Below are 24,817 nucleotides of genomic sequence, written 5' to 3' on the forward strand. Positions count from 1 at the left end.
GGTGCCCAGGTGGCCAAGAGGCCGCTGGCCCCTGGGCTGTCCCAGCCATGGTGTGGCAGCAGGAGCAGGGCAGGGACTGTCCCTGTGCTGGCCCTGCTGAGGCCACACCTCGAGTGCTGTGTCCACTTCTGGGCCCCTCAGGACAGGAACGGAGGGGCTGGAACACGTCCAGAGAAGGGAACGGGGCTGGGGAAGGGGCTGCAACCCCAGGAAGGGCTGAGGGAACTGGGAAAGGGGCTCAGCCTGGAGGAAAAGGAGGCTCAGGGGGGATCCTGTGGCTCTGTACAGGAGGGGACAGCTGAGTAGGGGGGGGGGGGTGGGTCGGGCTCTGCTCCCAGGGAACAAGGGCAAGAGGGAATGACCTGGAGCTGCGGCGAGGGAACGAGTTAGATTGGATTTTCAGGAGAAATCAGAAGGAATTTCTTCACAGAACGGGCTGCCCAGGGACGTACTGGAGTTACCATCCCTGGGGATGCTCAAGGGAAGCCTGAACGCGGCGCTCAGTTCCATGCTCTTACGGACAGGGTGTTGTCCGGCCATACACCGGGCTCGATCATCCATCCCCACGGGATTTATGCCGCGATTCCGTAGGGAGGCGGTGCGGGGACGCGGAGCGCGGGTCCCTTTGTCCGGGTCCATGGGCGGGAACGGGGGGCGGGAAGGAGCGCGGGGCGTGGGCGTGGCCCCGGGGGGCGTGGCCTTAGCGGCGCGCCCGCCGGCCGTTGGAGGGTTTTGAATTTAGCCCGCGGCAGAAGGCGGGTCTCCATTGGCTGGTGCGCGGTCACGTGGGCGCGAGGGCCGCGAGCTCGGCGGGGCGGGCGCGCGGCCATATTGGATCGGTGCGGAGCCGGCGGAGGAGGACGAGGTGACGGCGGCGGTCGGTCCGTGCGTCCGCCTGTCCGTCGGTCCCCGCCCCGCCGGTGTCCCATCCTCCCGCGCTCTATGGCCGACCCCGCGCCGCGTGCCCGCGGCCCAGCCGTCGCCGCGATGCCGCAGAGCCCGACGCGCATCTCCCGCCTGCAGGAGAAGGAGGAGCTGCGGCAGCTGAACGACCGCCTGGCCGTGTACATCGACAAAGTGCGGAGCCTGGAGACGGAGAACAGCGCGCTGCAGCTGCAGGTGACCCAGCGGGAGGAGGTGCGGGGCCGCGAGGTCACCGGGCTCAAGGCGATCTACGAGGCGGAGCTGGCGGACGCGCGGCGGGCGCTGGACGACACGGCGCGGGAGCGCGCCAAGCTGCAGATGGAGCTGGGCAAGATGCGCGCCGAGCACGAACAGCTGCTGGGCAGGTGGGCAGCGGGAAAAGGGCCGGGAAGCATCCCTGGGATGGGGGGGGGGGGGATGGAGATGGGGATGCGGGCGGAGCGGCTGAGGAGGTACCCGCGGTGGTGTCCACCCGTCCCGCGGGCTCTCCGCCGGGGGCTGCCCGGCCGGGAATGAATTAGGGAATGAATGAGGGAATGAATGAGGCACGGGCAGCGCTGCCGCCGCTCCGCCCCGGCGGGAAGCGCCGGCCCCGAGCGCCGCCCCTGCCGGGTGCGAGTGTGTCCCCGGTCCCCGCAGCATCCATGGCCGGGTACCCGTCGGGATGGCTCCGATCCCTGCAGACGGAAAAAGGGGGAAGTTTTGGTTAGGTATTAGCCGCAGATTCCTTACTGTGCGGGTGGTAAGGCGCTGGAACAGGTTGTACAGGGAGCCTGGCGCTTAAAAAATGAGTTGTAGTACTTCGATTGCTTCCCGCAGTAAGAAGGACCCTATAGCACGTTCCTGTAAGTAAAGGACGCTGGAGGGAGATTTCTGAAAAGGGAACGGAGTGGTAGGACAAGGTGGGAATGACTTTTAAGCTGAAGAAGGGTGGGTTTAGATGGGATATTGGGAAGAAGTTCTTGGCCTTAAGAGAGGCAAGGCCCTGGCACAGGTTGCCCAGGGATGTTGTGGATGCTCCATCCCTGGAAGTGTTCCAGGGCAGGCTTGATGGCGTTCCGAACGATCTGCTGTATGCAGTCAGTGGCATCTCTGCCTCTTGGGACTAGAGTCCATTCCAGCCCCTTAACATTCTGTGATTCCACTTACCGCTCCCTGCATGGACATGGGGCTGTCTTTGAGGCTCAGGCTGCTCCGGGATGAAAACCGGAACTTTTCTGAAACAGATAACCTTCATAATATGAAAATACTAGGTAATACGTGTGGCGTACTTAAAACCAAAGAGAACTCTAATTTCTGTGTACCTTCCTGGGTGTTCACATGTTACAAAACGGCTTTAGGGCACAGTGCCAAGATCCTGGCTCTTGTAGCGAACTGATTTTGAGACACCAGATTTTGCTTCCTAAACATTCGACTTGATTCATTTGTTTTGTTTGATTCCTTGTTTGTGTTTTCATTCAACTTGAGTTCTGTGACTGCTGCAGTTTTAGACATTCATGCTTTAGTCTTGGAATCACAAGGTGTGTCAAGGTTGGGAGGCAGAAAAACCGCCAGAGCTGTTATTCTTCCTCTGCTACTGTGTCTTAAATGCCCTGTCAGCTCTGATTTTTCACGATGAGAAAGATACTTCATGTGTAATCAGTGTACTGATGTTTTTGGGCGTCTGCAGACAGCTCTGATGTCTTTTGGACTCCTACTTAAAAAACTAAAACCATGGTCTTCTAATTAGTGAGACTGTTTGTTCTAGGGGTTATCTCTTGGCACCTTGTGGAGGTTTTAAATCAAAGTAGTCATTGACAGTGATAGGGAAAGCCAGATGTAGCTTCAGACAGGCACCAACATTACTTGACTCCAAGATCACGCCAGGAATTTCCATCTCGTAGTGAGTTTATTGAGGAAGACACACTCTTGTGTTAGCTTCTCACAAGACTCCGTGTGTGTGTGATTGGGATCTAAATGCAGTCTGTAGTGGATTCCCTTTTTGTGGCTGGGACCAAGGCATTAATAATGTGGATGTGGACATCTGCATATCCTGTCTTGCATTTGCCTGTGATGGGGTACTTGGCAAAAACCTCATCTTTTGGTGAGGGCAGGGTGTTGATTGCCAAGAACTCCTGGATAGTTTAGTAAAACCAGCCCTGAATTGTGTTTGAGGCTCCTGGATTCCACTTCTTTGTGGCTCTCTGGTATTGTCTGGTGTCACACCTCATGATGGGTGTGCAGTTTCTTTAGCCCTCTTTGAGTGCTGTTAAGATGGATATCTAAGCTTATCTATAATGGTATTTGCAAAGTCTTTAAAAGGAGCAAAGGGGTTTTTCACTTGAACTGGAGCACACTCTCCCTCATGTCTTCTTAAAGCTGTTAAGTCATATTACAACCTGAGAAAAAGTACTCTTAAAAACACTTTACACAAGTGTAAATAAGAGTACTGTAAAGGTCTGCAAGGTAGGATGAGAATAGGTGCTCTCAACAGAATTTCCCTTTCCCTCTCTGAAAGCTGATGTGTGCATGTGCTGTATGCACTGGCTTTAGGTTAAGTGTGAGTATGTACTAGTTTGGATCTAACAAAGCCATTTGGGAAAGAAAAAAAAAGTTTCCTGGCATGTTTGATTTGTGTGCTTCAGGTACTCTGGTAGCTGTGTAAGGAGACTCAAATTAGTGATGGCTTTGGTTCCCTGCAGAGCCAGTGGAGATAAATATGAGGAGAAATGGCTCTCAAGGTGTTCTGGGTCTGTGCACGGAGCAAAGATGATTTGCCACTTAGTTGTCTGAAGCTGGCTATTATCATTCATGATCTAGCTGGCCTTCATGTGCTATTTGAATATTTTTGCAGGTGTTATTCTTGAGCAACTTTGCTTTCTGTGGTTAGCACAGCATCCTTCTTAATTGCTTGATCCATTTTATTCCAGTCATCTTTCAGTCACTCTTCGAATTAGTGCATCACACTCAAGCTTCTAGTTACTCTCCAAGTGCTGTAGGACATCTCTTATTCTTCCTTTACAAAGATTAAAGATTCAGTCACCTATCTGTTGGATTTGTTGACTTCAGTGCCATCTCTATGATGTGATTCACCAAAAAGCTTGCTCTGTTCATACTTCTAATCCCTCAAGAAAAATTGCATTTGTTTCTTTAGCTGACACTCATATATGTAGCTGATTTTTTGCATGCTCTCCTTCTAGAGTGCTTGCCATGGAGTGGTTTTTGATGTAGCTAAATATGAAAGTTTCCCTTGATACTTCAAATCTCTAAAGAACTAGGGGGAAAAAAAAAGTGAGATTTAAAAAAAGCAGCTTCCCTATTTACATTCTGTGGAGGGGATGGGAAAGTGATACAGTTGTGTAAGTAGGAAGCTTGTGATGGGCAGAGTGGAGATAAAGGAAAATAAATCTCTGTACCTCAAGACTTGGGGAAAAAAAAACCATGTAATTTGAGTTTAGGTGTATAGAGTTCTTGGAGAGCTCTTGGAAGGTGGAGAGGAGGGAGATCTCTATTCCAGAGTTTTAGAAAGAATTTAGTGACCATACCCATTTCACAGTATTTCAAATTTATTTTCTCATTTGTGATTAGGCAAGACTTTACTATATGCTTTGCCATTGGTGATGGCTGTTGTAGAGACATGCTTCTACTTCTGTCCTTTAAATAAACAGTGCAAATAATTGTGACTGCCACAGTTTTGCTGTGGAAGACACCAGCCAGTAGCTCCACAGGAAAAAATGTATGTGTATATTGATTTTCAGCTGCTGGACTTGCTCATGAACAACAAAAATGAAAGGAGGTAGTTGGCTGTAGATAGTGGGATCATGAAGTCTCAAACTGTGTGATGATACAAGTAGCAACAAATTACTTTGGGGTAACAACTCCTGTCAATTTTAGGTAGAGTGCACCCTGTAGGACAGAGCAGCAATGCCTTGGCTGGGAGTTCAGCTTGCTGCAACTTCCTTATTTCTTGAGAAAAGGGTTTAATAGACAAGGCATACAAATCAGTGAAAGATGTCATCCTTGGGCACGGCATAATCCCATCATTTAAAGCAGCAAGTCCCAATTGCTCCATCACATCCTAAGAGGCTGGATAAAGCTTCTGCTTTTGAGGGGAATTGTGTCGTGTCGTTCATTTCATCCTTTGCCACGAGTGCACACCAGGGAGAACTGCTGAGCCAAGATGGTGGGGAGAAAGGTCTCATGTGTCACTGGAGCAATTAACTTAACAAGGGTGCACATTGTGAGGTTTGGCACAGCTGTGTCACCAAGTCCTGTTGAACAAGGGTTGTTCAGGAAGCCAGGCTGGCTGCTGTGTTGTGTGGCTGTGCTGGTGGGTCAGGTTTCAGCATAGTTTTCCATTGGTGGAAGTGGTTTCCAAGATAAAGAAAATTTATTTCAAGGAATGTTTGTGATGAGGGCTTAATTAAATGGATGGCAGGTCAAAAATCCCTGGCTGGACTTGTCCACGTTCTGGTTGGTCGTGTGAGGAAATTGTGTTCTTTAGGAGGCATAAGCTGGTGTTAACACTAGTTCATTTAGGAAACCCATTGTTTACATTTGTCCTTGGCAGGCTGAGGTTTCCCTATGGCAGTTTGCCAGTGCTGAAGGACATCTCTCCTGGAAGAGGAGACAATGTGATTAAAGTAACTTCGAAGGAAATTGTGTGTTTTATTGAAGATGTTGATAATCTTCCTTTATTATCTTCAGGTGTTTTGTAGAGTGCAAGCATTAATAGCACATGCAATTCTGGCAAGGAACTAAATTTTGATTTTAAATATCAAAGAGAGAATTTGTGTGTCTGTCTGGCTCTGAATCTCCAGTTGGCCTTCCTTCCCATTTGCACCCTGAAGTACATTCTTACGCTGAGATTAGGCAATAAAGTAAAATATCAGGAACAGCTTCCCATCAGCCTGTGGCTTGAATTACTGTGCGAGTGTGTGACACTCTGCAGCTGGTACCCTGAGCAGCTACACAGAACCATGTGGTGTTGGTGCATGCAAAGATGTGACACCTGTTCCACAGTTTTCCAGGGTGCATATGTGCTGTAAGGAGCTGGAGAAGAGCTGTGGAAAGGAGGATGACTTGAAAGTTTTTGAGGCATGTTTTTGTTATTGTAGGTGATCTTGAAAAGTGAGGCAGAGATTGGAGTCTGGGGGACTCCAGAGCTTTAATCTGAAATCTGTCATTGTTTTGACGTGTACCATAAAGCACCCAGGAGTGGGTGATTAGCTTGTGCAAAATAAATCAAGCCACTGAAATGTAGGAGTTTGTATTCTCAAGTAAGCATGTCTTCTGTGCAGTGTAGGACATAAATATTTGGTCTCAAATACATGAACATTTAATGATGACAGGGTGACAGGGAGGCTTGATATGTGTTTATGTGTGTAGATTCTGCTTAGAAGTGGGGTCATGGGATTCACATAGATGACCACAAACTTCAGGTTGGATTTGTGACTTCAAGAAGAGTCACAGCTGAGCAGTATGGGATCAGGGACGATGTGGTGTTGTTGGTTTCAAACACTACATTTCAATAAGATGGGTGACATGAGACAAGTTGAAATCATGGTACGTATGTTTATTTAAAGGAAAGCTCTTCCAGTTACTATTATTTTTGTGTTGACTTCTATTTAAGAATTTGAATTCTCTTAGGTGCTTCTTATGTAAAGTCACTTTCTTGCAGAATACAGCCTTAGCATTTTATCTGTCATAGGGGAAAAATGTGGGGAAACTGTCTGCTAGCTAAATAAAACATAGAGAATTCATGACTGCAGTTGAGGGGTATTTTATTATTTTCATATTTCTCTACAACTGGAGTAGAAAACCAGCCCACTGTGCTGTAAATGTAATTTTATATGGGTCTAAATATAGGTTGCATTATCAGGAATTACCACAAGTGTGTATCTATGTCATGACTTGGCTGAAAGCCAATGCTTTTCAAGGAGGATTTGATTAATGTTGGTAATGCTTAGCTTTGTGATCAGACTCTTAAGTAGTGGCAGAAAAATGTGGGTGGGGTGTGGGAGGTGAGAAGAATCTGCTGTGGGCTGGTGGCATTCTGTACTTGGTCAGTGTCAGAGGAACTTTTGAATTATGACCTCCCCAGGTCTGGCTGCTGCCTGCTTGCCTTGCATTAAGGTGAATGGTTTGTCTGGCTCCAGATGGTCAGTTCAGCTTATTGAACAGCTAGAAGATTTCTTAATGTTTTTTGTCTGATTGGTTTGTTTTGTTTTGGTTTTTGGTTTTGTTTATTTTTGGTATAGCTTTTCTATTAACTTAGCAAGAGGTTTAAGGAGATCATGGGAAAGTCTAGGTTGTTGCTAACAATTCTATGGGTAAGAAGATCCACGCTCTTTGAAGTCAAAAGAGAAAGAAGCCAAGCTGCTTCTTTGAAAAAGAATGCAAGTCACCAATTACTTCTTTGCTTTTATTTTCCTTTTATGAGTCAAACTACTTGAAAAGGAGTACAGTTCTAGGTAATTTCTGAACACCGCAACAGGAAGGTGTTTGAGGTTTTTTCATTTGCTGTATTCAGATGTAGCTTTGGATCTTTGGGGAGGAAGAAGCCAACTATTGTCAAAAGGCTGAAGTTCTTCCTGGTGAAAATTAGTGGGTGTAAGGGTGAAGTATGTGTTGTATATATTAGTGTTTGTTTTTATAAATCACTGAGGGTTTTTTGATCTTTCCTGTATTCCCTTTAGGGCTGGGATGACACTGCTGAGTTGCTGAGATTTCATCTGGCTTTCACCATTTGAAGTGTTGAGCTCCAGTTTCTGTTTTCTCTCTGAGAATGTGTTCAGATGAGCTGTCTCATAGTTAGACAACTCATGTCACTAACAACTAATAGTGCTTAATTTTAATTCTCCATCCACCCACCACCCCCCTGCTGTGGCTTTTGTGTCATTAAATTATAGTGTGGTTTCACAGACAGTCTTGTTGCAAACAAGCCAGAAAGGGCTGATCTAACTGGCAATACTTTCTGTGGTACAGCTACTACACTCTGTTTTAATCATATTATTGTTGCTGTCTGTTTTATATACCCTTTTTTTCTCTGCTGATGCATGGCAATAATGCTCTTCTCAGCTGTCTTCCAGTCTGTAAAAGCATTAAAAAGGTATTTGCATTAAAATAATTTGAAATCCAAGTAGTTTTGAGGTATCCACATGCTTCGGATAGTGGTGTATTTTGGGGAAACTCTCTGTTTCAGAGTCCAGGATAATTTGGGGCAGACTAGGGAGCAGCACACTGTCAACTTTCTCATTTCAGGGTCTGACTTGCTAGGCTTGGTTTCAGCATGGGAGAAGCAGTTTCTTTATATTTTGATCAAAGTTTTTTTTTATTTTATTTTTTTTTTTCCCCAGCAGTGATCAAACAACAAATGTCTGCTGGGCCCTCATACTTCTTAATAGGGGCTGGAGAGAATTGGTTTCTGTACCAGGGCAAGACACCTTCCCTTCCTTCTTTTTCCTCTTTTACTGTGCACCTTCCTTGCATGCTGAAGTTCCAACAGGCCTGGGTGGAACAGGAAGGACAGGACAGAACCCCTAGGGAATAATGCAGAGAGCTGGAAGCAGGAGTATCCAAACCCTAAATCCTGTGGTTTTGTCTGAGCTCTGTGGATCCAGCTGTGGGTCTGGGCACTGAAATGCCACAAAGAGAGTGGGGAGTGTTGAGCAGCTGAGTGCACAAGGGAGTGTTTTTGTGTGTCTCAGGGGCTCCCAGCCTTCCCCTTGGCTGCCACGGGATGGGGGGAGCAGGTGCTAATCCCATGGGATCGGGATTAGCAAGCGCTAAGTCTGTTGCATAAAACCTGCCATGTGATGTGGCTGTGGTGCTGGAACCTCCAGACATGCATTCCATCCCTGCATCCCTCTGTGTGCACGCACCTCTCCTGAGCATGCTACGTGCAGGTAAACTTGGGGAAAAAAAAAGGGTCTTTTAAAGCTGAGGGTCTCTCCTTTTCAAATTGTGTTGATTTTTGTGTCAGGTCTCGTTTTGTCAAGAAGTGATGCTGATGTCTTTTGTGAGCTGTACAATGATTAAAAAGAGTAGTGGATGTATTCTCAATCTATCCAATTTTAAGTCTTCTCAGCATTATGTTGTTAATTCTGTGCTATATTTTTTTCCACCAATCTGGAAAGAAAATCATGAGAACCGAAGAAGTATGCACTGCCTGTAGTATTACTGAGCCTAAATCTGGTCCATTCCTTTAAGAAGTTCATAGTACAGTTAAAACCATCTAGGACTTCTGCATGCTACTGCCCTTGATAGACTAATGTAGATATCCCAGGCAGAAAAAGAATGAACTCCAAGGCTGAAGAACTTGCTACACATTTAATGGCTGCTTGTGCTATCTAAGGACAAGAAACATTTTGATTCATGAATATGGGTTTCCTTTCACCTGTTTTGGTAGTAGCCTGTTACAGCATTGTGGATAATAAACTTGTGATTATGTGACATTACTTTTTTCCTGTTTAATTTCTCTGTTTGAATATGCTGGTTTAGGAAATAAACACCCAGAAAATGCTTGACTGCTTGTCTAGATGCAAAACTAATTTGAAGGTAACTTGAAAATCTTCTGTGTTAGCCTTCATAACGAAATCACATCACCTCTGCACCAGTGTAATTTCTATGATGGCAGATACTGTTGTATGGACAGGATTTGGGTCTGTTTCCTCAGACCAAATTTTTGAAAGGTGCTGCAAAGCACAGTAAATTTAGCTTACACAAAATGGTTTTGACACTGGTTTCTCAAGTTCAAGAATCAGGTATTTTTGTTGGTCAGCAGACGACTTCAGGGGCATTTTTAGGTTTTCTTGCAACCACTTTCTCTGGTTTGTTCCAGCTATGCAAAAAAGGAATCTGACCTCAGTGGAGCCCAAGTCAAACTTCGGGAGTTTGAAGCAGCCTTGAATTCTAAAGAAGCTGCACTGGCCACAGCACTTGGTGATAAGAAAAGTCTGGAGGGAGAAATTGAAGATTTGAAAGATCAAATGAGAGAGGTGATAAGAAGAAACATTTAACCATCAATTTATGGTAGCAAGTTGAGGTGTTTTCCTGCATTATGAGCTGCCTATCTGATAAAATATAACTTTGTAACAAAAAAAAAAGGATGAAAACCAGTAATCTGGTCTCAGCTAGAGCAAATTGTGATTCACTTTAAACACTAGAAACAGTGTTGAATAGGTTACTGAGTCCAATACTGTTGAGGGTGGAAGAGACAGCTTTTGAAATTGCAGATGCTAGAACTATGAGGGATGTTACTTAGGAGGGAGAAAGAAGGTTAAAACTCAAAGTACACTTGATTGACACTTTTCAGAAGTGTTTTTTGGGGGGGCATATTGACTTCACAAGAGCAGATAATAACTGACAAGTAGCAGTTTCTCTCTGCCCTCCTTTTTGTTCTGACTGCGGTTCTCCATGCTCTGATGGAGCCGTGAGGAAGAAAAACCTCTTGTCCTAGTTTTGTTAGTCTTTTGATTTGTGATCTTGAGCAGCACCACCTCAAGGGGATGAGTTGTGGAGGTGTTTTCCGTGAATTAGAAATTGATTTTAAGGAAAATTATTAAGTAGTGACTTTAATGCCAGTTACTAATGTGAAATATATAGAAGTCACTTGTATAAGCAACTGTGGAAGTGTGTGTGTGTGATATGTACTATTACTGGGGTAAATATTGGGATTTGATTGTGAACTTAAACCTTAATGTGTAGTTAGCTGTAGTTCTGTGAGGCTCTCGCCCTTGTGTAAGTTCTGCTGCATAATTGTGTTGATTTTTTTTATTTCTTAAAGCTTGAAGCTTCTTTAGCTGCTGCCAAGGACCAGCTTATGAATGAAACCTTGCAGAAGGTGGACCTTGAAAACCGTTGTCAGAGCCTCATTGAGGACCTGGAATTCCGTAAAAATATGTATGAGGAGGTAAATTTAGCCTCAAGAATTAACACTTTTAAAGAGAATAAGATGTTTGGGAGGTCACTCTAGAATATATTGGAAAATAATTTAGGTTGGGAGGTACTTGTGCAAGTTGCCTGAACTACTCAGAGTAGGGTTTACCTCTGTTCTAGCATGAAGATTTCTAACCTCCTTTTTCCAGGAAATACCATTTTATCTCTGAATTCTTGTGGTAAAATAACTTAATGTATCATGCTGTTTCATCTTAAATTCTGATCATGGTATAAAATGCCTTTTTTTTTTTTTTTTTTTTTTTGTGAGAAAGCAGGTTATTAATTTCCCACATAATCCCATAAAAAGAAATAAAGTAGAGGGAGACTCGTACAGATGCTCTGGACCTGCAATGTTTTTAATTTCTGACCTTTCTAATAGGATGCTTTTGAATAATGGAAACTAAAGTGGATTGAATAGTTGTCTTTTAGAACTTTTTCTTGCCACCCTCCCTTTCACTTGTGGCCCTTGAGGCTTTCCAGGAGGAACCTTAGGGCAGTAACAAATGTCCTGGATCATACTGTCTTTTGTTCCATGTGGTTGCTTTTTTTTCTGTTGCTATGAGTATTTTCAGCTTTGTTTCATGTTTTTGAAATCCCTTTCTTTCCAGAGAAAGCACAGGCAAGCACACATATAAATGGGAAAAGTTGAGGTGGCTGTTATTTCAGTAGTTTGATTTTGTTGAAGGACAGAAAATACCTCAATAAAGGAGGCATATATTTCTGAAATACAATGATGATGAGATGTATTTGTTGAAAATTCAGACAACTCAGAAAAAAATGCTGATGGTATTCCAGCTCTTATTTTAATGAGTGGTTATTGCAAAATAAGACTGGGGAGATTGTTTCTACTGAAAGTTTCATGTAAAAAAAATATCTGTTACCAGAACCTGCATTACTCTCCACTCAGCAGGACAGTCTGAAATTTTTGTCCCGTATTTACTGAATGTTAACCTTGTTTTTCTGGTTCTCACAGGAGATCAATGAAACAAGAAGGAAGCACGAAACTCGCCTGGTGGAGGTGGATTCTGGGCGTCAGATTGAATATGAGCACAAACTGACCCAGGCCTTGCACGAAATCAGAGAGCAGCACGATGCACAAGTGAAGCAGTACAAAGAAGAGCTCGAAGAGACTTACCATTCCAAGGTGAGGACATGTTTTCACACAGCTGTTTGATGTGCTTTGTTTTTGTTTTGCTTAATGGCATAATTGCTGGCAGCTCAGAGGGGTTTATTAAGGAGCTGGGTTTGAAATTAGCATGCGTTTGAGCGTGGATTTGCATTTTCACATCTGGCTTTGGGAGCAGGTTTAATCCTCATCAGGTACAATAACAGAAGGGAAGGAAGCTCTGTGGGAAGGTGATCTGAGGGGAAAAGTGATTAATGATGGGATTGCTGCAAATTCAAGGAGAGTTCATGTGTTGTGAAGCATGATACTGAACAATGATCAGTAAGTGTTTTGTATGAAAATTCAGTCTGGGGCTTGCTGAGAAGACAAGATAGAGTCCTCTGACCCTGTCATGGGGAAGTTTTACAATGCCCAGTAACTTCTGTTTTTCACTCATCTGGGCAGAAAGCTGAAATCAGTTGCACTTCATCATTTCCTTCCTCTGTTGTTATTTAGCATTTATGTCAGGAGGCACCCTGATGTCTCAACTGAACCTGGTTTCTGTGGCTGTACTCGTTACAGTTAGTATTTTTAAAAGTTACAGCAGAAAAGTTCATACAAACTGAACTTATTAGCATCTGTTTTGGTCTTTTCAGCCTGCTTATCACCAGGCCTTCAATCTGGCTTGGAAAAGATTGTTAAAAATACAATCTAGCAAAAAATACAACCTCTCATTGCTTTCTTGGCCTTTCTCATCAGGTACGCTTTTCTGTATTTTTTATAACTTAGTTAAAATTAATAAACTAGATTTCTTTGCATCATCGTCATCAGGTTCAGTAAATCTATGGTGCAGCTCAATTGTGTGTGGTAGTGTTCAGCAGGAGTGATTTAGTTACTTTATAAAAGTAAAACCATTCAAGAATGAAGTGGTAGAATGAAGCAGTAGTGGCTTAGGGCCCAGGAACTGGTACCAATTTGCTTATGTTGCCTGAAAGTTAACAAGTTTGCCTCTTTTTAGAGAATGGGAAATTTCAGTTTAGCTTCTTCAGTTTAAGCATATTAAATAAACTTTGGCCAGCATGAAAACTGAACTTAACAGTTCAATATCAGTCATGTCTACAAGGTGAAGTTTTTAACCCTTAAGAAAATATTCAGAGAATTGGAATTCCAGGCAGGGCACTCTGCCGTGATAACCGAAGCACCACATTTTAGCCCTGAAAAAAGAAAAGTTTTGAGTGCTTTGGAGCTGCAGGGAGGAACTCAGTGGCTTGGCGTGCCCTGCGGGTTTTCGGTGATTCGTTCCTTCTTCTGGTGGGAAGTTGCTTTGAAGCTGATGTCACTTTGGTGCCCTGCAGCTGGAGTGTGCCAGGCTGTCCTCGGAGATGAGCAGCTCTGCAGCCAGCACCATCAGGGAGCAGCTGAACGAGAGCCGCATGCGCATCGAGAGCCTGTCCTCCCACATCACCAGCCTCCAGAAAGAGGTAACCCTCAGCTCTGCCCCCTCCCTCCCTCTCTTTACAGATGGTGGTTTTTCTGTTAAAGGGCTTTTCTTTCCGTCACAGTTGTTTTTTTCTGTTAAAGGTCTGTCTTTCCTTTAACTTGTCTGTTCGGCGTCACAGCCAGAGTTTGTCTTCTCTCCTACTGCTCTGTACTTTTTCAAATTCCTTAATGACTCCTTTTGACAAACTTTTATTTTCCTTTTCTTTGTGTAGTATTCTGCTATAGAGGTAGTGTTTGAAGCAGGACACTGTTAACTGGCTTTTGTGAAAATTTTTGTGGATGGATGAGGCAATTTTAGACAAATGTGTATTAAGTGTTCTTGACACTCTGAGCAGTTCAGTAGTGACTGGACCAGCCTAGTGCAGAATTCTACAAAGCAACATTCAAAGCCAGAAGTGGAATTTGCAGTCTCTTTGTCATAGATAAAGTTTGCATCTGGACATTTAAAAAAAAAAACAAAACAAAATTAATTATGTGATCTTGCCCAGATTAGCAATGTGAGACTGAGTAAAAACATAAAGTAACTGTACTTGAGCATCTGTGGGGCAAGAAATTGGTTATTCCTAGATCACAGAGGGCAGAGATCACACCCAGAGAAGTATGACATAATGTATGACAAAATATGTTCACTGCTGGCCTGTTGGTAACATTGTGTGCACTGCAGTGGGAAATCCAGAGTGAAAATAAGAAGTATTAGGAGTTGGTTCTGCAGTAAGCTTTTGTAACTCACTTGAAATTGCAGCAAAGCATTTAAACCTTTTTAGGAATATACAATACTAGTCTTGTTTGATCCTTTCTGTGATACATTTTGAATTTTACTCCTCCTGTACAGTAGACTCCAGTAGTACATCAAAATTTTGTGTATTTTGAGTGAAAAATATAAATGTGGAGGATATTATTTCCTAGTTTTCTAAATAAATTGCCAGATACTAGTAAGAGTCTTCCTAGTTTTCGTTTTATCTGGTCAAGTTAGTCTCTGGAAAACATCAGGTGATACTGTGAATGTGAGTGAGGTTCCACATGAATTGGATGGAAAGTTTTGGCCACTTAGATCTTATTTCTGCCTTTAGATTACCATCATCTTTTGGGGGTTCAGTCAACAGGTTTTTTTAAGCTAATTCCCTCTGTTCTGTAACTTCAGGAGTGACAGCTTGGTTCAGAGGACTTGCTTCTGAACTGGCAGAAGTGTTTGTTGCTAACTTCAGGGCAATCAACTTCAGGGAAAATAAACTTTTTTTTGTCATTTTGACCAAGATTTTCCAGCTAAGACACCATTTTGCTGTAGTTCTGTGGTTGTTTTTTATTTGTTTTTGTTTGTTGTTTGTTTGTTTTGGAATTTCTATGTGTGTGGGGGTTTTTTTTGTTTGTTTTGTTTTTTTGTTGGGGGGGGTGCGGTTCTGTGTTTTTGCTTTGGGTTTTTTGGTAGCATTAGTAGCCAGTCAGTGTGCTATTGTTTTCCACATTACTAGCAATAAGTTAAGCTTTATTTTCTTGGAAGTCTCTGGTGTTGGTCTGGTTTGAGTTGCCAGCACTGAGCTCTGTAATAGACTTCACTGTGATCTTCCATGTGACACAAAACTCCATTTATTAAATTCCTTATCTGCCTCCTAGCATTAACAACCAGTTGCACTGGTCCCCTGTGTCAGACATGTAGACTCCCTTCTCTCTCTGCCTCTGGAATATGTGGTGACTTCCTAAATTTGGGTGCATGCATAGCAAACTTTGTTATGGGGCATTGATTCCTGTCCTGTGCTACTTAATTTAAAAAAAAAGAAAATCTCACAGGACTATGAAACAGAAGAAGGAATGCTTATGGAAAGTAAACCCTAAAGCTGGCATAATTTTGGGCTCTCTTTTGATAAGCATTCCATTCTGGGTGTAAAATTTTAAGATGTGCTGGCTTGATGGAGTTTTTGAAGCAGGAGACAAATCAGATTTCTTCAGGGGATGCTTATCACCACACTCTGAGCAAGCCTTGGAGGCTTTAAGGATGGACAGGCAGGTTTTCAGTGACAACAACCCCTATTCCTTTAGGGGAGCTGCCTCCCAGAATTCAGAATTAGCAGCACCAAGCCAGAGCACAGAGCATACATCTGGAAACTACAGAGCACTTAAACACCACCAGGGGTGGTGACTCCTCCACCTGCCTCCCTGGGCAGCCCATTCCAATATCTGACCACCCATTTGGTGAAGAAATTTGTCCTAATGTCCAGCCTAAACCCCCCCTGTTGCAGCTTAAGACTTGTGTTCCTGTGTCCTGTCCAGCACGTGTTAAACAGTTTAACTCTTAAGCTCAATTTTTCTTTCCCAAGTAAATTCAAGTACAGTATCATATTTTCAGACCTCAGAAAAATGGAGCAAAGTAGTTGTTTTTCCAAAGATGTTGTAAGTTTCACTGGAATTTGAGGTGTTTACATGTTGCAGTAGGTGAGGTGGAGAAGGAGGAGTTTGAACTCAGAAATTGGGAGGACGTAACTTCTGTTTTTGGAATTCCCTGTTGCCTGAACAGCACAGTATGTGGAGGTTTGGGTGGGCTTTCCTTTGCACCATCATTGATGCTTTCAATGCTTTTTTTCTAGTCTAGAGCGTGGCAGGACAGAGCACAGGACCTGGAGAGCAGCTTGGCCCAGGAACAGGAAAACTGCCGCAAAAGGCTGGCAGAGAAGGAGAAGGAAATTGCAGAGATAAGAAATCAGATGCAGGAGCAGCTGACTGACTATGAGCAACTCCTGGATGTTAAACTGGCACTTGACATGGAGATCAATGCATACCGGAAATTGCTGGAGGGTGAAGAGGAGAGGTAGGAAAGGACATGGCAACAACGTGGTGTCTCTGTTATCTCTGTGCTTCTCTTGTCTCTTTCTCTGTTAAAAGCAATTTTTAGTGGTGCTTGACTGCTTTCCAAGGCACAGGTTTTGCCCCCTCCTGTCTGACGCAGTTCTAAATCACCACTGAGACCAAGCACACTGATTATCAGACCAGCTCTCAAGGCAGCAAACACCACTTTTATTGTTGTTGTTGTTAAGATCCAGCACAGAAGAAGTAGTGAATTTTCATTTGTATGCCTATTTGGATCCACAGTTAATATTCTTCAAAATTAATTGCAGGGTTAATCAATCGTTACCTAAATTTCTCTAAGTATAGAATAATTTTAATAAAGTTGTAGCCATTATGATTGCCCAGCTCATCAGCCAGCTGCATTTTCCAGATCTCGCCTCAGAGTTCTTCCAATACTGAGACATTTCACCTCTGTCACTACTGTCATTTAAAGCAGTTTGAGTCTTTGTTGTACTCTGAGCTGCTCACTGCTGATTGCTCTCAGGTGTGGGGATGAAACAGCCAAAGGTTTTATGCCACTGTGTTTTTGCATTAATTTCCCACAGTGGCTTAAGTCTCCCTAGGATTTTTGTTTCTTTTTAGTCTTTAACAAATGCACAGAAATGCTTTTATGCTCTTAATGTAGTAGTCCATCAGTATTCTGTGCTCCAGGAACATTAATCATCTGTTTGACAATGTTTTATTCACCTCCTAAGTACTTGAGCCTTCACTTCTTCATGTAACATGCTTTGTTTATTGTGTTGCTGTATAAATCTATGGGAAGAAGAGGAGATGGAAGAAAGTTTATTTTTTAAAAAAGGTAGGAAAAGTAAAACCAAATCATGGAATCATTAAGGCTGGAAAAGACTTGAGTCCAGCTGTTGACCCGGCACTGCCGTGGTCAGCACTAAAGTGTGTCCCCAGGTGCCACATCCGCAGGTGTTTCCAATACTTCCAGGGATGGCGATTCCACCACTTCCCTGGGCGAAGCCTGGTTGCCTTTTCAGTGAAGAAATTTCTCCTGATACCCAGTATACACCATGCTTGGCCCAGCCTGAACTCTTTCCTCTCTCTCCGTCCTGCGTTCCCTGCGATCAGAGCCCAACCCCTGCAACTCGCTTCCCCTTCCTGCCAGGGAGTTGTGGAGGGCCAAGAGGTCCCTTCCTGAGCCTCCTTTTCTCTGATGTGATGTTTGTGTGCGCGTGTTGTCTCCCTTCTCCAGGCTGAAGCTGTCCCCCAGCCCTTCCTCCCGGGTGACTGTCTCACGAGCCTCCTCCAGCCGCAGCGTCCGCACGGCCGGCGGCAAGAGGAAGAGGATTGACGTGGAGGAGTCCGAAGCCAGCAGCAGTGTGACCATCTCCCACTCTGCCTCTGCCACGGGGAACGTGTCCATCGAGGAGATAGATGTGGATGGGAAGTTCATCCGCTTGAAGAACACCTCTGAACAGGTCTGGAAGTGCCCCAAGGCGTTGAGGCACGAGGGTGTCCTCGGGCTTTGTGCTGACCCCGTGGCATTAAGGAGCTGGTGTGTCTCAAAGAAAACTTTCACGCACTGTTCTGGGTTGATGGTGACTTTCCCCCAAGGATTTTCAGTGCATTTGTTTCACTGCAAGGTCCACCAAATCCTTACCTTGCACTTCTGCCTTGCAAGTAAAACTTTACAGATGACGTTGTTCCTGATAAGAAATACTGCAAGCAGACACCAGATTGCTTTAGAAGCCTTTTCAGCACTTTCTCTTCCTTAAAAAGGCCCAAAAGAAATATATACAGATGCAGAATAAAGGTCTAGATGAAATTAACTGCCAGTGTCCCTTGTATCTGCATAGAGCTTTCCTAAATCATAGGTTTTCTTCTTCCTTGGCTGCACCCACTATTTTATGAGCCCTCAGTTCCCATGCCAAAGCCACTCCTAGAGTGGCTAGAGCCAATTTGATCCCGTGAATAGGTTGGAATTTATATTCAGAGGGTACACGAATCTACACAGATGAAGAACCCTTTAATAAATAATGACATTTTTTCCTTTCATTGCCCTCAAAATGGTGCTGTAACATACAGTACATTTCCCTCCTTTATCCTCAGTGAAAGGCAGATTACTGTGATGGTTTAGGTGACAAGGACTGGCCTGGTTCCAAGTGTCCCAGTCCCCTCTAATCAGTGAGTGAGGATATGGACAGGCTTCTCCAGACGGTGATAATGTGGGTTGTAATTACCTGTAATTACCACGCCTGGGGAGCAATGGTTTCATTTAGTGAATTCAAGAAACCTTAATGTTTCTCTTGGTCTAGACACTTCAGTGTGTAGATGACTCAATTCAGCCAGGTCACAAACTATTTCTAGTGAGTCAAAACCTGTCTTTTTTTGCTTTTTTGAGAGTTTTTTTTTTTGAGCTTCCTGCCTGCCACACACGTACTTGTTCACTACATAGATTTTTCCCCAACATTTTATTTGTATTTGCTTGCACATCCATTGTTTCTTATGAAAGGAGAAGCATCAGTTTTGTTCCCAATAACCATGGGTGGTTCATGGTTTTAGTACTTTTTTTAGGGGGTCTAGATTTGAGCAGTTCCCTGTATTGTAGTGTAGTAAACTGTACTTGGGGAGCATTCACGAGTGTTTTGACAGTTGATATAAATAATTAGATTTTTAAAATTTAGAAAATCCTCTCTAAATAGGATATGTTTTGGTGCAATAACAAACTGAATGTGAGCATCCATTGATTGGGTTTTTTTTAGATAATTTTAACTGACAGTCACAACTGTTGAATGATCAGAAACTATGTTGGTGGGAGAATTTAAAAAATGCTTACTCTTGTTTTGAATTTACAAAACACCTACCCTTGTTTTGAAGCAGTCATTCTATAAAGCTGACTTGTATATGATTTGTTAATGCTTTTCAGGTAGTTGATAGGAGAGAAATAATATAGGGAGCATGTGGTGGCAGGTGTGCATACATAAAAATGTTTTAAGAATACTAACAGCAGTATTTTGTTTTTTAGGAAGCCTGCTTGCCATTCTGCACTTCAAAAAACAATAAATGTTTGTAAAGTGATTTTAATATTTACTTTGTATTACTAATATGGATTTCTCTGGACCAAGTGATAACAAAACTGATGCAAATCATAAATGTTAGTTTACATCAGAACTCAAAAGCAGGATGTATTAAGCTATAACCTCAAATAAGAGGCAAGATGAATTTACCTAAAATTATTCTAATTCCGTGCGGAAGATCAAGTGGTAATAAACCCTTTCACTGAAAGTTTTATGTGTGTCACAACCTAAAAGTTAAAACACACTATATGCACAGCAGAAACTGAATGCTGGTGGAAATTTTGTTGTTGTTGTTGTCTCCCTTTTCTTAGGATCAACCTATGGGAGGTTGGGAGATGATCCGAAAAATAGGAGACACTTCTGCAAGTTACAGATATACCTCAAGATATGTACTAAAGGCAGGCCAGACTGTTACAGTAAGTTTGCAAGTTTCAGCAGCTGAAATGGACTTCAGGCCAACTTCTGTGGGTCAGAATTCAGAAGGTTTTTTTTAGTTTTGTCCTTCCTATGTACACGTTCAGGAAGTTATCACCTGTGTTTGTGTTGGGCATTCATTGTGTCAGTTGCTGGGACAATTAATATAGAGAGATGTTATTCAGGACACTCTGTTTGAGGCAGTAATCTTCACCACATACAGGTGAAAATTTTGCATCATAGAACATATTCTGAAGTCCCTGCATTAAAAACACATGTACTTTATTGTGCAAAACTTTGGAAGATACTTGTTTGGTTTTTTTTTTCCCTCACTGGAAGAGATTCACAGTGTCACTTAAATGAAATACTTTATCTGAATTAGCAAATGAAATACGTTAACTGAATCAGCAATTTGGAAATGTTTTAAAACTGGCAAAAAAAACCGTTCCTGTGCGACTTCTATTGTCAGATCTGGGCTGCAAATGCTGGAGTAACTGCGAGCCCTCCCACTGACCTCATCTGGAAGAACCAGAATTCCTGGGGCACTGGTGAAGATGTGAAAGTTGTGCTGAAAAATTCTCAGGGAGAGGTAAAGCACCTCAGATCTGTGTGAGGTTTTTCTGTGGTGGCATCGCCTACAAAGATGCAGGTTAGGGCTCCACACAGGAATGCACTGCAGCATTAGGTGAAGTTTTCTCCTTTTGGAGAATTAGCTGCAGTTTAGAAATGCTTCTGCTGAAGCCTGTGATTGTTTTACTCTGTATTGAGTCTAAATAGTAAAAATATTACACCTTCAGGGACAATCCCATGTGCCAGGAGGTGGGCAGTGCCTTAGAACACTCTTTGAAAAGAAAGTTTTGGTAAACTCTTCAGTGATATGTCTTCTAAATTAGTTTTCCTTAAGCCTATGAGCTTATGAGGAGTGGAGAATCCCACAGTGAAATCCACATGGAGCAATGAGGGGTTAATTCAGGTGAGGTGTGATTTAAAACTTGGGTGAGACAGTTACTGTGACATGCTGCAATTGAAAGAAAATATTTAAATATGTAGGAAGAAAGCAGATTTGGAAGAACCAGATGAGTATTTTGTCAGAAACACTCCCTTTTAATCATTAAGAGATTCAAAACTGAGCTGTGTACACTTAGCAATAACTGAAAAGAATAAAAACAAAATTAATAATTTCCCCAGAAGCTAGAGCTTTCATTTATCAAAAGTCTTAAGCAGGTGAGCAACAGAAGATCTTTTTTTTTTTTTTTTTTAATAAGAGTTCAGGTCTTAAAAATGTCTTGCAGGAGGTTGCTCAGAGAAGCACTGTGTTCAGAACAACAGCACGTAAAGGGGAAGATGAGGAAGTTGAGGAAGAAGCAGCTGAACCTCTGGATGAGGAAGACATTTACCACCAGCAGGTACTTTCTTTTAGGATTAATGAGGTTATTTACTTTGAAAAAATTGAAATACAAGTCATTAATTACTTAAAAAAAATAAAAATCAGGTGTGTATGTTTCATTTCTTTAAAATCAGTAATTGTTGAAAACGTGGAGTTCTGTCTTTTTGAAACCAGTGTAAAAATATTGCCTAGTAAATCCTCTTGCAGGGAAGTATATTTTTTTTAGAAGTTTTAAGATATAGGGACTTTTTTCCCATTAAACTCTGTTTCTCTTAAGATTCCTCCCTCCCCATTCCAGTTGTTTCCAGTAAAGCTTGGCTTAAGCAGGTAAATTTTGAAACTTTAAATCTCTTATTATCTCTAATAGAGAAAATCATGTTAGTGTCTTTTGTTCACATATTTTCCTTGATAGAAAAGATTTGAGATTTGTAAACTCTTTGACTAAAAATGTCCCTGGCATGCTGAAAAAATAAAGTTCTGAAAACCAAAAAAAGGGAGTGTGTTGGTATTCAGTGATATTAGATTTATTATATAAAACCTGTCAAGGTTCTTTTCTGTGCTTCCTGATTGTTGATTGTATTTTTCTGATACCTGTCCTCTTATTACTCCTCATGTAACATTCTTTTAATTCCAGGCTAAAGCACATTGTACAGCTTTGCTGATTCTTGTTTGCACCATACCAAGCCAATAATTTCATATGTTAAAAAGTATATAACATATAAAAATAAATTAATAAATATTTAATATATATTAATGTAAAATTAATATGTAGTTACTAAAAAGTACAGTAGATGCTTTTGAGTAGGAAAAGAATTTGCTGTTGGGTTTTGGGTTTCTTGGGATTTTTTTTTTTATTTTTTTTTTTCTTTTTTGGTTTTAAATGGTTTTCCCTGTTCACTACAGGCAGAGCAAGGATCATCCAACAGAAGCTGTGTGGTCATGTGAAATTCCAGCCCCTCTAGGCTACTCCAGCCGTGGTAATCCCTGCCTGCAGAACAGAGCCTTCTGAGAAGCACAATGTTATTTTCCTGTCTGTGAATTGTTAAAAGCTGCGAGTCTGATGGCCTTAAATCTCCTTTTGCCACTGAAAAGAGGGGGGGGGAAAAAAAAAAAAGTTTTATCACAAGCATCTCGACCTCCTCGCAGAATGTGAGCTGGTGGCTCCTGACGAGGAGAATTGAGAATTGATGCTCCTGTCTTTCTCAGTTTTAAATACCAGTCTCTCTTCATTGAAACCTTGCTGGAGTAGGAATATTCCAGTGTGTTTTGGGGATCGATTTTTCTTAGATTATACCACTCTAGATTAGTTGCTACGACCTCTTTGTATTTTAGATGCTGTTGGGGATTGATTTTAGGATTCTTAATTCTGGAAGAGGATTCATGTTACACCTTTTAGTTTTGTTAAGATAGTGTTACCAGCTTAAATTTTTTAATGTGTTTTTTTCTAACAAATTAGCTGTTTTAATATGGATTGCCTTACTTGTTTACACTCTTTAGTAACAAAACCAAGTCTCTAGAGGTCTAGTCTACATTTGTATGGGAAACAGTTGTAATTTTGCCAATGTTGAAAATTTTTCTGTCCTTTTCACATTATTCCAATGTCTGAAAAACATTTAATAAAGTATCTCTGTGCAGCAGCATGAAATTTTTTGGAATTTGTTTCTTCCTAGAACTGAGCTAAAAGTTGATTGAGTGTTGAATTGTTTAAATTGATGGGCTTTGAAGCTGAAGAAACATCCATTAAATGGAACATTATTCTTCTGAATAATGACTTGATATTGCTTCACATTTTGAAAATTAATTCTTTAGAGCTTTGTTCACACTCTGATGCATTTGTGCTTATCTTTGCTTATGGTTCTGTTCATACTGGTCTGACTTTTACTGCATCATGCCAGTACCAGGCTAAGCAGTTTGAGCAAGCACAGTAACATAAAGAGAAATATAGAACTGCTGTGGGGTAGTTACCTTTGACATAGCCTGAATGTATTGTTTTAAATGCACAGCCAGAACTTTGGAAGTTGATTGATTTTTTTTTTTTTTTTTTTAATTGACTGAACCTCTTTTTTTTCCCCATGGCAAAACTAAGACTTTTTTTGCATGTCTTTCATCTTGGGTTGAGCCCTTTTCTAGTGACCAATGTGGTGACATTTCATGTACCAGCAGCAGGTAGAAAGGAGGGGTTGATGGACAATTCTAAAGTTATGGTAGGAACCTTCCTGCATGATCAGATTTTTGGTTATAGCTTTTGTAGAGCCTGTTCTTCAATGACAATGAGAGAAAAACGAATTTTAGCATATTTCTTTTTTTTCTTGCTGTGACAGGAATTCCTGTAAATTACCAGGAAGGGAGTGTTGGGACGACTGTGAAACATCCTGCCACAAGGTGGAGGTCTTGTTTTGCTTGTCTTTTTTAAATACATATACAGCAGCAACCCAACACTTCCTGCGCTTCTTTGCAAGTTCCATAATGTGCAGATTAAGAATTTAGGAAACAAGTGTTTTGACCTGTGCAGCAAACCTGTGAACTGCATTCTTTTTTCACATTATTCATTGTAAAAACCCCTGTGTAGTCAAAACTGGTGCAAATTAGTTAATGTTGTTGTTGACAGCAGTTTTGTGCTAAAAATTGGTTTTTTTGCTTTGGATTTCCTTGTCTGTGATTGATATACGTACATCACATTTGTCCAGGCAGACAGGAAAATATGGACAGAGAAATTAATATGCAAATTCTGCTCAACAGATGCCAATTATTAATTTTCTTCTATAAATTACACAATTTTAAATGCTGGTCTTTAATTTTTTTCCATGAAAATTTGTCTTATCAGTGTATCATTTGGTGCTAATTTGGGGGTTTCTGGATTGAAAAGGATGGTTTTTATCTGTGAAACACTGCATCTCATGTGCATACTGCACTGTAAGCAGTATCTGTACTTCAAGTTTAAAAAAAAAATGCTGCTGCTTCTACAGAAATGGCCACGTGTAAGTATGAAGGTAAGTATGAAGGATTTTTCTCCAGGCAAAGAAATCAAGTAGTTGATGGAGAATAAAAGCTCTTAAAGCTCCTGTCCCAAAAAGGACAACTGGTAATAACTGCTAAGTTTTAGAAAGGGAGTGGAGGCTGTGTGTGATGGATGTGGATGCTTATTTTTAGCCTTTCCTGGTGTATGATGGTTGACAGCAAGGAAATGCTAGGACACTTAATTATTTATAATACTCCACTAGCCCATCACAGGATTATGGCAGGAGTTAGCTATTTTATCTCAGGTTTTGCTTGGTGTGCATTTATTGCTGAGAGCCTTTTGCTGATCTGGTTTCATTTTAGCAGGTTTGCATAAATACAGGATTTCTGTGGGATAGAAACACAGTGTGATTAACCCCGAAGAAAAACTGCATTTGGAGCATCAATAAAGGAAGGAACATTTCAGCTTAAGCTGATTTGATTGATAGAATTTTCCTACAGTTAAATATTAACTCTTGGATGTGAACTTTCCTTGCTGTTCTGCACTTGCAGAGCAAAAAATACTAGTATTGGCAAGCAAGTTTTTACTTTGCATAATAGAAGCTATGGAATGAAACTGTGACTGGTTTCCCCTGCAACTGCAGCATCTTGTTTTTGAGGGTGTTGTGTTTTGTTGTTTCTCTCAAGACCATATTGTACATAGAATATCAAGTTTATAGTCAATTTTGACAAGTTTTATCGGGAAAG

General features: G+C 41.9%; 1 protein-coding gene across 1 annotated transcript; it reads left to right on the forward strand.

The window, feature by feature from the left end:
- The first annotated feature begins 942 nt into the window (after positions 1–942).
- Positions 943–23,430, forward strand: LMNB1 (lamin B1). Its single transcript, XM_062512664.1, has 11 exons — positions 943–1,289; positions 9,746–9,902; positions 10,691–10,816; positions 11,816–11,986; positions 13,303–13,428; positions 16,027–16,247; positions 17,487–17,712; positions 19,623–19,727; positions 20,195–20,314; positions 21,018–21,131; positions 22,016–23,430. The coding sequence occupies exons 1-11, from the start codon at positions 943–945 to the stop codon at positions 22,055–22,057; spliced, it is 1,755 nt and encodes a 584-aa protein (XP_062368648.1). The 3' UTR covers positions 22,058–23,430.
- Positions 23,431–24,817: the final 1,387 nt, after the last annotated feature.

Source organism: Cinclus cinclus, chromosome Z (genome assembly GCF_963662255.1).
Source record: "Cinclus cinclus chromosome Z, bCinCin1.1, whole genome shotgun sequence".
Taxonomy (NCBI): Eukaryota; Metazoa; Chordata; class Aves; order Passeriformes; family Cinclidae; genus Cinclus; species Cinclus cinclus.